General features: G+C 43.7%; 1 protein-coding gene across 1 annotated transcript; it reads left to right on the top strand.

Annotated features, from left to right (window-relative positions):
* Positions 1–1,033: 1,033 nt before the first annotated feature.
* Positions 1,034–6,700, top strand: LOC311141849 (proepiregulin-like; the record flags this gene model as incomplete). Its single annotated transcript, XM_084177342.1, is given in 6 exon segments — positions 1,034–1,094; positions 1,097–1,141; positions 5,017–5,115; positions 5,247–5,370; positions 5,821–5,967; positions 6,217–6,700. Coding segments are annotated over 6 exon segments (543 nt in total). The 3' UTR covers positions 6,284–6,700.
* Positions 6,701–12,526: the final 5,826 nt, after the last annotated feature.

Raw genomic sequence — 12,526 nt, 5'->3', positions numbered from 1 at the left:
ATCCGTTCCACATTGGGTGAGGCGGGTTGCAGGAAAGTATATTTAGTTAAAGGATGGAAAGTGAGAGAGAAATATATACGGAAAAAAAAAAAAAAAAACTGGCTATTTACACGAGGACACAACAGAATACAGGACCGCACTGCTACACCATCTTGGACTTGGGCCTTCTCAAGCCCCATGTTATGGAAAAGGTGCACATTTTATAAAGGCGGAAAGAGGGGATTGAATTGCAGCCAGTACAACAAAGGGTCAATCTCTAGCATAAACAGAAACACACAGGGCGCTATTCAAAATGGCATCACTGTTTGATGCTGTAGAGCAGCGCTTCCCAAACTCTGTCATCAAGACCCCAAGGGGTGCACGTTTTGGTTTTTGCCCCTAACACTACACAGCTGATTCAAAATAAAGCTTGATAATTAGTTGGTTATTTGAATCAGCTGTGTAGTGCTAGGGCAGAAACCAAAACGTGTACCCCTTGGGGTCCCCAGGACCGAGATTGGGAAAACCTGCTGTAGAGCATCAGTCGACTTTAGGGAGATTTATTAAGCCTGTGATCTCACCAAATGGACAATACAAATTCTAGCCTATTCTATATCTTCCATTCTAACACCTGATTCCCAGACCAAACCTGGTCATCAACATAGCGCAATAATCCGGAATTGACAGTTCTTTTGTAAATGAAAGGACCTTTGAATGGCAGGTTGGGCATTAAGAGCGTTTGATCTAGTTTCATTCCCTCTTTACTTTGAATGATGATGGCGATCTAGAGGTTTATGCCAATAAAAACCTTTTGCAAAGGGTATATGAATAAAAGCAAAGCAGGTTGTCCATAATGGCAGTCCACACCCTGTATTAAACCAGACCTGATTGTTACAGGTTCCGAGGAGGCCTAATGTTGTTGCTAGTCTGGTTTTGAGCCCGTAGGCTAATACGAGAGAACCTTTATGGTAATGCGTCTATTTGACAGGTCGGAAATGCCTGTAATCAATCACGATAGGTGCATACCCGTCTACCCGCAGATACGGTTTCCTGCATGACCCGTTTAAAAGCGGCCCATCCTCTCCGCTGCTGTCTCGCTCCACCTCCGTCCACTAAAGAGCGATGAGGAACCCACAACCGTCCGTCCTTCTCTCATTTCTCGGTGAGTTGTTGGCTTCAGTTGTTTTTTTTTTTAAAGTAAAATTTAGTTCCGAGATAAGCAGCTGTGTAAAAGTACAATGTCATTTGGAGAGGCGCATTACGCGCGTCAGAAAACAAATCGCTTCAGCCTATGGTATTACATGTCCACTGGCTACGCACTTTTTTAAATGACTTGTTTTTAGATAAGGATAGATATAGAGAGAGATTGACAGCGTCAATTGACCGTTAATTTTAAGGTGTGAAAAGTTAAATACCCTAATCCTATATGAATGCACTGATGATGTATGCTAATATATGTCTTTGCGACATGGCTGTATAGACGCCATAGACGCCATAGGGGACTACATCACGTCTTAGGGCATGGTGTACTCATGGTGTACTCATGCCCAGGGCTTCTCTGAGACATTCCTATCTCAAATAGAACTATGGGAATGGACTGGCTGCATAAATGATACATACAAGAAGGCTTGTTGTGTATCCACACTGTTACATTAAACATACTCGTTCCATTTAACCCAATGGGACTTCCAATGACTATTTCTACTTGACGTTATATCTAAGCTCATAACAACCTACCCACTGGGAACAGACGTCAAATCAACATTGGTTCAACGTAATTTCATTTAAATGACGTGGAAACAACGTTGATTCAACCGTTGTGTGACAAGTGGGTATTATCATAAGGCCTCTGTTTTTATTGGCCTCATCAACTCAGCTGTTTGGAAAATATGTTGGCTGCCATGGCCACAGAAACAGGGAGCGGGAGAGCAGGGTAGTATTTACCTGTTGATTGGTTATTCTTGGTACTGTATATAGGTACCTGGTTACAATTCTTTCTCACTGTCTATCTGGCTGTCTGACGAAGCCATATTCTAGTCTTGTTGCAGGTTGACGTTTATTGGTGGTCCTCTGTAGCTCAATTGGTAGAGCATGGTGCTTGTAACGCCAGGGTAGTGGGTTCGATCCCCGGGACCACCCATACGTAAAAAATCTATGCACACATGACTGTTAGTCACTTTGGATAAAAGCGTCTGCTAAATGGCATGTTATTATTTATTGTCATGAGTCTTGCCCTGGAGGCAGAACTGAGCGTTTTTCTTCTAGATGGGCCAGCTGCAAAGTCAGAATCTAGGGTGTGCACCCACTCCGCCCAGAGTGGGTGAAAACGTGCTTTGCTGTTGAAATTTAACTTCCTTATGTTATAAAATACATTTTACAGAGACAAATATGATTCTTCGTGTTCTGAATCGTTCAGTGGGATCTTTCGCTAACATATCATTGACATTATATCCAAAACGTTGGATTTCGTAATACACTGAACAAAAATATAAACGCAACATGCAACAATTTCTAAGATTTTACTGAGTTACAATTCATATAAGGAAATCAGTCAATTGAAATAAATTAATTAGGCCCTAATCTATAGATTTCCACGACTGGGAATACAGATATGCACCTGTTGGTCACAGATACCTTTTTTTTAAAAGGTAGGTGCGTGGATCAGAAAACCAGTCAGTATCTGGTGTGACCACCATTTGCCACATGCTGGGCGACACAATCCCCTTTGCATAGAGTTGATCAGGCTGTTGATTGTGGCCTGTGGGAGGTTGTCCCACTCCTCTTCAATGGCTGTGCGAAGTTGCTGGATATTGGCGCGAACTGGAAAACACAACACGTCAATTACATGTTATGTTTATATTTTTGTTCAGTATAAGTTGATGATCCCTGGCATATGAAAATACTACATGTCATGTCTCAAAATCGATATCTATTTTACCTCTATTGTTTTATATCCTCCGGATTCGAGAAGAAATATGATAAGTTCAAAGGTAAACCTGTCAGTTGGCCTTAATTTGACGGGGAGCCTGTCAGTTGGCCTTAATTCGACGGGGAGCCTGTCAGTTGGCCTTAATTCGACGGGGAGCCTGTCAGTTGACCTTAATTCGACGGTTAGCCTGTCAGTTGGCCTTAATTCGACGGTTAGCCTGTCAGTTGGCCTTAATTCGACGGTTAGCCTGTCAGTTGACCTTAATTAGACGGGGAGCCTGTCAGTTGGCCTTAATTTGACGGTTAGCCTGTCAGTTGGCCTTAATTCGACGGGGAGCCTGTCAGTTGGCCTTAATTCGACGGGGAGCCTGTCAGTTGGCCTTAATTCGACGGGGAGCCTGTCAGTTGACCTTAATTCGACGGTTAGCCTGTCAGTTGGCCTTAATTCGACGGTTAGCCTGTCAGTTGGCCTTAATTCGACGGTTAGCCTGTCAGTTGACCTTAATTCGACGGGGAGCCTGTCAGTTGGCCTTAATTCGACGGGGAGCCTGTCAGTTGGCCTTAATTCGACGGGGAGCCTGTCAGTTGGCCTTAATTCGACGGGGAGCCTGTCAGTTGACCTTAATTCGACGGGGAGCCTGTCAGTTGGCCTTAATTCGACGGGGAGCCTGTCAGTTGGCCTTAATTCGACGGGGAGCCTGTCAGTTGGCCTTAATTCGACGGGGAGCCTGTCAGTTGACCTTAATTCGACGGGGAGCCTGTCAGTTGGCCTTAATTCGACGGTCAGCCTGTCAGTTGGCCTTAATTAGACGGTTAGCCTGTCAGTTGGCCTTAATTCATCGGGGAGCCTGTCAGTTGGCCTTAATTCATCGGGGAGCCTGTCAGTTGGCCTTAATTCGACGGGGAGCCTGTCAGTTGACCTTAATTCGACGGGGAGCCTGTCAGTTGGCCTTAATTCGACGGGGAGCCTGTCAGTTGGCCTTAATTCGACGGGGAGCCTGTCAGTTGACCTTAATTCGACGGGGAGCCTGTCAGTTGACCTTAATTCGACGGGGAGCCTGTCAGTTGGCCTTAATTCGACGGGGAGCCTGTCAGTTGGCCTTAATTCGACGGGGAGCCTGTCAGTTGACCTTAATTCGACGGTTAGCCTGTCAGTTGGCCTTAATTCGACGGGGAGCCTGTCAGTTGGCCTTAATTCGACGGTCAGCCTGTCAGTTGGCCTTAATTCGACGGTTAGCCTGTCAATTGGCCTTAATTCAACGGTTAGGTTTGGTCCTTTATTTTTAATTTTTTAGAGGAGTATGTACACAATTAACATGTTATCTTACCCATTTGTCAAACGATGCGTTTTCGCATACTTTTTATTCTTAATTTAAGGTTAGGCATTAGGGTTAGCAGTGTGGTTAAGGTTTGGGTTAAGGTTAGTTAGATTTAAAATCAGATTGTATGACTTTGTGGCAGTGCCAGCTAGTGACCACTCTGCAGAGCTGCCTCCAGTACATGAGTCATCCCAATAAATGCCAACCTGCATTTTTTTTTTTTGCCGCCTTGGGGATTGAGATGTAAACGTGCCACCGATCATATCACCTCACAACATTAAGCCATGTCTCAGGAATGTGGCATTGACGAGCAGAGCCACGTCGGGGCACCAGTCTGTTTAGAGATCTTGCCATGCTAAACATGACAATTTCATCAGGAGTTGACAAGAGGGCAGAAATAGACTGGCAAATAGATTTGGCACCACAAGAACCCCAATCTGCTTGGCGTGGCGCTTGGCATGCTGAGCGCTGCCACTCTACGTGCCAGGCATGTTCACAACATCAACTGCTCTCCTCCATCATGTGAATGGAATGACCCAGGCAGGCACAGTAACGGTCATTGCCATCCCATTTTGTAAATGATCATTTGTTCCTAATTGGCCTGTCTGGTAAAATGAAGCTTAAAATAAAACATTAATTCAACTCCAAGCCGTTAAGAGTTTCAGGATGACATGCATCAAATAGAGATCAGACAACTGCCATGGCCCGTGGGGGGATTTTGCAGGATTGAGGGTACAACTGCTTTGCTAAAAAAGGTATTTTGTTCTTTCTCTCTCTCTCTCACGCACAGGTCTGTTGCTGGTCTGGCCTGATGTACATGCTACGGGTGTCCTCTCATCCACACAGCCAGCCCCAACCAGCCCCCCCTGTCAGGCAGCAACAACAACAGGTAGGCCCTCTTCCTGGACTGGTGCTGCTGACTAACTGACATACTTTATATATTTACAGTATATATATATATATTTTGTAACTATCTAAATGTATGACTGACTGGCTTATTGGTTGATTGGTGTTATCCAGTCCAGGAGCAGTCCCGTCCTCGCATGGAGAAGGTGATGATCCAGAAGTGTGACTCCAGTCTGGAGAGCTACTGTCTCAATGGAGAATGTCTCCTACTGCTGGACATCAACGAACACCACTGCAAGTAAGATTAAAAAAAATATATATAGGATTTATTGTCACGTACACCGGATACACTACACCTTTATGTGTGTGTGTGTTTTGTGATACAGCTCTGTAATGAGTGTGGGGGTGCTCAGCAGTGTGGGGGTGCTCAGCAGTGTGGGGGTGCTCAGCAGTGTGGGGGTGCTCAGCAGTGTGGGGGTGCTCAGTAGTGTGGGGGTGCTCAGTAGTGTGATGGAGAGTGTGGGGGTGCTCAGCAGTGTGGGGGTGCTCAGCAGTGTGGGGGTGCTCAGCAGTGTGGGGGTGCTCAGTAGTGTGGTGGAGAGTGTGGGGGTGCTCAGCAGTGTGGGGGTGCTCAGCAGTGTGGGGGTGCTCAGTAGTGTGGGGGTGCTCAGTAGTGTGATGGAGAGTGTGGGGGTGCTCAGCAGTGTGGTGGAGAGTGTGTGTGACTCATGTCCCTTTCTCTCTCCAGGTGTGAGATGGGTTACTACGGGCCCAGGTGTGCTCACCTGGAGATGGTGTTTCAGCCAATGAGAGAAGAACATGTTATCCTGACGGCGGTATGTGGGGGCCTTCTGATTATAGGCATCGCTGGAGCGCTCTACTTCTTCTGCCGATGGTGAGAGAGAGGGAACGTGTCAGAGGAAGCTGGTGGGAGGAGCTAGAGGAGGACGGGCTCTTTGTAATGGCTGAAGTGGAACGGTATCAAACATATGGAAGCCATGTTTAACTCTGTTCCAATCATTCCATTCCAGCCATTACAATGAGCCCATCCTCCTACAGCTCCTCCCACCAGCCTCCTCTGGTGTGTGTGTGTGTGTTTGTTTGTTTGTATCTGTGTGTCTAATTGCTGCTCTTACTGTTCCAGGTACAAGAGGAATAGATGTCCACCGCAACAGAAACAGCAGATGTACCAGGAGGTGCAGATGGCGTGATGTGTGTGTTTGACAGCAGCCATTATTATGTTACATAACATGCTGTATCTCTGTTACCACGGTTACGTTTATTAGGGCACGCAACAGAAAACATTTAAAAAAACATTTTGTAACGGAAAATGTTTCACTCAGTTTTCTTCCGTGTTGTGCCTCTACCGAACACAACTCAGCATTTCTACAGTGTGCGTCTCAAACTGAAAACGTACTTTTGTCAGGAGTGAGTTTTGCATGGCTGTAAAGATGATTTCTGTCTCCCTTCGTGTTAGAATGGCTTACTATCCTGTTCAGTTTGGCATCATGTCTGATCCAGTTTTTGGCCAGATTGAACTTAATTTTTATATGCAGTATTCTAAATTATACTTTATTTTTTTTTTTCTTATTTATGAAATTTCTAATAAAACGTGTCCTCACTTTCTAGTTGTGTATCTGAGCCTAACTGTTGCCCTGTACTGAAGACAATCTGAATCTGTCCTTAGCTCTGAACGTACACAAACACTCCTACAACCACGGCAACCAATTATTTTGCTGTGTGACTTGAGAGTTTTTATTTTGGGAGCTGCAGAATGGCGGAAAGCGGATGCTGAGTTTGAATATGATTGGTGAGAATGAAGGTGATGAGAATACTGGATGGGACTGCAGTCGCTAAAGAGAGCTAAAATCACAGTTAAAACAGCGTCTAGCAAGCCTACTGCTCGTGGCGCAAATACTTCACAGTTTGTATTATTAGGAGTGCTGTTTGATGTACCTGGGAGATCTGTTTGATGTTGCCAAGATGGTGAAGAAAGTGTTGGGTACAGTGGAATCTGTGAGGGTGACCAGAAGTGGAATTTTGTATATTATTATATATTTTTTTGTGTTGGCAGAACCAAAATGAGCGTGCCTTGTGCCTCACCAGAATTAAGGAGAAAGAGGTGACTGCCTTAGATTTTCGTAGCAGGGCACCAATGAAAGGTGTGATTTCTGGAGTGTCTGTGGAAGTTGGGGCTGAGGAGATCAAGATGAACATTCCTGGAGTAGTTTTGGCTTGACGATTGACACATGTTCAATGGAAAGAAAATGGGTTACTGTTTTTTTTAGGCTTAACTTGGGTTGAAATTCTCCCCTATCTGAAAAGTTCAGCTATGTTATGAAATGCTTTGTAAGACACATTATGAAATCTGAAAAGTTCAGCTATGTTATGAAATGCTTTGTAAGACACATGAAATCCTTAAAGTCTGATGTGATGAAATCATAACTCAACACTTCAGAGTAAGTAAATATTTTCCACATTCCACTACTACAGGAATGTACAGAAGCAAAATGGCAGACCCAAAACCTTGAACGTTTTTAATGTTGCTTGGGTAAAATATTTATGAGAATGAGGGTCAGATATGTTCCATATCTGGTCACCACTACACACAGTCACTACTTCCCTCTAGTTAATGACTGACCACAATTACTGTCAGGCCATTCTCTTATGGACTACGCCAGAAGGTGCTGATTCTGCAGGTACCAGATTACGTTTGGACCTGGCGAAATGTGGAAGCTATGCCGTCCTCTAGGGGGCAGCAGTGAGTGCCTGTTATCTTCTAATAGGCTTGCTATGGCGTTGTGGATGGCGTAGCTATGGCATTGTGGATGGCGTAGCTATGGCGTTGTGGATGGCGTAGCTATGGCGTTGTGGATGGCGTTGCTATGGCGTTGTGGATGGCGTTGCTATGGCGTTGTGGATGGCGTAGCTATGGCGTTGTGGATGGCGTAGCTATGGCGTTGTGGATGGCGTAGCTATGGCGTTGTGGATGGCGTAGCAGTGTGGCCGTGTGTTGTGTTGTGTCCTCGTGTAAATAGCCAGTTTTTTGTTGTTGTTTTTTTTGTATTTTATTCGTATATATTTCTCTATCTCACTTTCCATCCTTTAACTAAATATACTTTCCTGCAACCCGCCTCTCACAATGTGGAACGGATTCTATTATTTAATTTAAATTAATTGTGGATGGGGATGGTGGGGGTTTAAGACGCTAACTCAGGCTCCGAAGGTTGCATGTTGTTTTTTAGTTTTAAGCCTTAACCCTAACAACTCAGAATTAATGCATGAACTTACATTTAACCCTATCCTTAACCTTAACCACTCAGAGTTAATCCATAAACTTCTGTTTAACCCTATCCCTAACCTTAACCACTCAGAAATAATCCATAAACTTAAATTTAACCCTATCCCTAACCTTAACCACTCAGAATTAATCCATAAACTTAAGTTTAACCCTATCCCTAACCTTAACCACTCAGAATTAATCCATAAACTTAAGTTTAACCCTATCCCTAACCTTAACCACTCAGAATTAATCCATAAATTTAAGTTTAACCCTATCCCTAACCTTAACCACTCAGAGTTAATCCATAAACTTAAGTTTAACCCTATCCCTAACCTTAACCACTCAGAGTTAATCCATAAACTTATGTTTAACCCTATCCCTAACCTTAACCACTCAGAGTTAATCCATAAACTTATGTTTAACCCTATCCCTAACCTTAACCACTAACCCTAAACTTAAGTTTTAGTTTCACTTTTGCAGAGTTTGACTGACAGCTAAGATTCGGCAACACATGGCATATGTAAATGTAAATAACTTAAACTTAAAAGCCATGGCGTAATTCTGTTACTGCAGTTAAGCCACGGGTTAGCGTTTTATTTGGAGATTCGGTTGATTACTGTACATGCACGTGTATATTCAATCACACACACACACACACACACACACACACACACACACACACATCCCTTCCTCCTCATTACATTGTCCAGAGGTAATGACCTGTACTAATGCCTCGTTAGAAACACACCATGTTAATGAGTGAACATTATCTCACATAATCATTAGTTCACACACAAACACACACACACACACGCATACATACCCTAGATGGGTAAACCTGGATTTCAACACACATTGCTAAAAGTGAAAGCATATGCAGTTGAACATGTGAACGTTGGTTTGGTGTATGTAGCTTGAACGGTTCAAGAGTTACTGTTGGTGAGTTACTCTATGCTAATTTATGCACATTTGATAAGTTATAGTTGATTTCAAAAAATAAATAATTTGAATTTCAGATAGCCTGAACATGTGAAAGTTGTTTTGGTGTCTCTAGCTTGAAGGGTTTGTTACGTTCCCCAACAAGAACATTTCAGGTGGGGTTCTGAAAGACACTCATGGGCGGCGCGCGATTGGCCCAGCGTCGTCCGGGTTTGGCCGGTGTAGGCCGTCATTGTAAATAAGAATTTGTTCTTAACTGACTTGCCTAGTTAAATAAAGTTTTTTTTTTAAATGGGGGTGTCCACTGAATGTTGCCTAGCAACAAGAAAGTGGGATCTAAAAGACACCAACCACTAAATTTACCCCAGACGGGGCAAACAAAAACAAAAACCCAACTTATAATTAAAAATAGGTGGAGCAAACCAAACCAAACCTGGGGAGATACAAGACAGAGAGGTTTTGTTTATCAACTTTAAAAAAAAAGCAGAGCCACAAAGAGGTGCAGCTCTTCCAACATATCTCATTAGATGTGTTATTGTTTTTACCATCGAGGACCACTTTGGAAACAAGCGTTTTAATTAATACTTTCAAGTGATATCCTCTGGGTTCATGTTGTACATTCTGTTGACAACTGGAGCGCTGGGCCAGCCGCTCTTAAATATCACCTGGGCCAGCTCAGGTGAAACACCTTCTGACTAACGAGATGACAAGCCAGCACAGGTGTAACACATACGGACTAAAAAGGGGGGACACCAATCAGTGCGCCCAACGTGCTAATGTCCAACCTCGAAATATCAATGGAAAAACCAAAGCACGTAACAGGTTCAACAGTTAATGTTAGTGAGTTATTTTATGCTAATGTATGCAAATGAATACAGTTATGTTTACATATATATACATTAAAATACAAAAACACAGTGATGGTAAGCACAAATAACACATCACAGATCACCCAGAAAAACAGTTACATTCGTCCACAAATAAGTCCCCCATCAGTACTTTCAATTGCCCGAACGGCAGCAGAACATTGAGATGAATGTTATTTTGAATTTTGTCCAGCAATACGGTGCATTAAAACTAAAAGCAGATTTACCTCCTCGGTGGAGACCCTGGGAACCTCTAGAGTTAACCAATCCTGTGAACGGGTTAGGCAACTCAGATGTCTATACTTCAAGAGCAAAGTTAGATAAGATGGAAGTTTGTAATTAAGGCCCCAAAAAGGGAGTAATGTAGAGATCTACGGGTCTTTAGCCAAGTCCAGCCAACCTTTTGTTACAGGATGCAGTGATGTGTATCCTGTCTGGTATTGCGCCCCCCTCTGGCTCGTGCGGAGGGGGAGATCTTCATGGGCTATACTCCGCCTTGTCTCAGGGTAGTAGGTTGGTGGGCTATACTCCGCCTTGTCTCAGGGTAGTAGGTTGGCGGTCTGTTTATTTCCCTCTGGTGGTGTGGGGTGCTGCAAAAGTCTATGTGCCGGGGACTAGGGTCAGTCTGTCCTATCTGGTGTATTTCTCCTGTCTTATCTGGTGTCCTGTGTGAGCTTAAGTATGCTCCCTCTAATTCTCCCAGCTCTCTCTCGCTCTCTCTCTCTCTCTCCCCTCCCGGACGACCTGATTCCTAGGATCATGCCTCAGGACTACTGCTGTTTCTGCTGTTCTGCCTGCGGCTATGGAACCCTGACCTGTTCACCGGACCTGCTACCTTGTCCCAGACATGTTGTTTCAACCCTCTCTATCCCTCTGAATGCTTGGCTATGAAAAGCCAAAAGACATTTACTCCTGAGGTGCTGACCACTGTGATTATTATTTGACCCTGCTGGTCATTTATGAACATTTGAACATCTTGGAAACAATCTGGCCTTCATGGCCATGTACTCTTATAATATCCACTGGGCACAGCCAGAAGAGGACTGGCCACCCCTCAGATCCTGGTTTCTCTCTAGGTTTCTTCCTAGGTTCTTGCCTTTCTAGGGAGTTTTTCCTAGCCATTGTGCTTCTACATCTGCATTGCTTGCTTTTGGGGGTTTTAGGCTGGGTTTCTATACAGAAATCTACAGATGTAAAAAGGGCTTTATAAATACATTTGATTTGATATGTGGATTTGATATGGCGGTTGACAACCAACTTTAAGGTACATTATTGCCACCAACTGGATTGGAGTGTGGACCGCATTCATCTTTCAATCACCCGCATGGGTGCTCGTAAAAACCAATGAGCGAGTCAAGCGTCTAAAAATAGAAGCAAGTTTTATTTTAGTGTCTGGGTACACAGACACCTGTTAATGCATTGGAGCAGTTTTGGATGAAATGATTGAATAACATGTATGTGTATTTATTTTTTTGCAAATCCTCGCGCATGCAGCACGGTTCAGTTAGCATGTTATAAACCATTTAGTAATCATTAGTTAAGTCATTTTGTGTGGCCTCATCTAATGTGTGGGCTATTTATACTTTACAAAGCTATTCAATTGGGAGTTCCGGGTTTGCGAAGTCTCCACCCTCGCAAAAAGGAGGAAACTCTCAGCCACTTTTGAATGGAGTAATGATTAATAAATGATAAATAAACTATTTGCTAATCAATAAATGCTTTATTAAGTGGAGTTATTATAAAGTGCTGCCTTGATATTTTTTGGTACCAGTCTAGGGCCATTATTTATTTCTTTTTGCCATTGAAATGCATTGGTATCCATAGCAACGGCTCCGTTTTGGGCTGCTCAATGACGAGAAATTAAGAGAGCTGTTAGCTAAGCTACTTTTCGTCACTAAAACCATTTGCGTGGTTAGCTGTGATTAGGGAGCAGGAACACTTAGCTGGGTGTTAGCACCAGAGTGGGAACGTTCATTTTTGTCCTTTTCGACCTTTCAGCGGTAAAAGGGGCAAGAGTCAGAATTGGGACAGGTGGAAAAAAAAAGGTAAAGCATGGTAGACCCGTGAGGTGGAACGAGTTGTGCGGGGGGTTTGCCTGCTGTGGACTGGATAGCAGCAATCTCAGTTTTGTGATATCTACAGACTCTGGTGATGCAGTTGTTCCGTGGGTTTAAGGTTGGCGTTTGCTTGGAGTTAGGTGAGGAGTTGATTGTGCTACAGTGGAAATCTCAGCTGCCATGGGCAATCCATTCATTTCTGTGCTGCCACCGACATCAGCCTGCATAGCATACTATCGATAAATAGAAAAGTGTAAAACACAACTGGATCCATCCTATCCAGAGTCCCACACTATTATGTATTCTTAG

This window comes from Coregonus lavaretus (genome assembly GCF_964263955.1).
Source record: "Coregonus lavaretus genome assembly, chromosome: 14".
Taxonomy (NCBI): Eukaryota; Metazoa; Chordata; class Actinopteri; order Salmoniformes; family Salmonidae; genus Coregonus; species Coregonus lavaretus.
The sequence above is the reverse complement of the archived record's forward strand: the minus strand, read 5'-3'. Positions and strand labels throughout refer to the sequence as shown.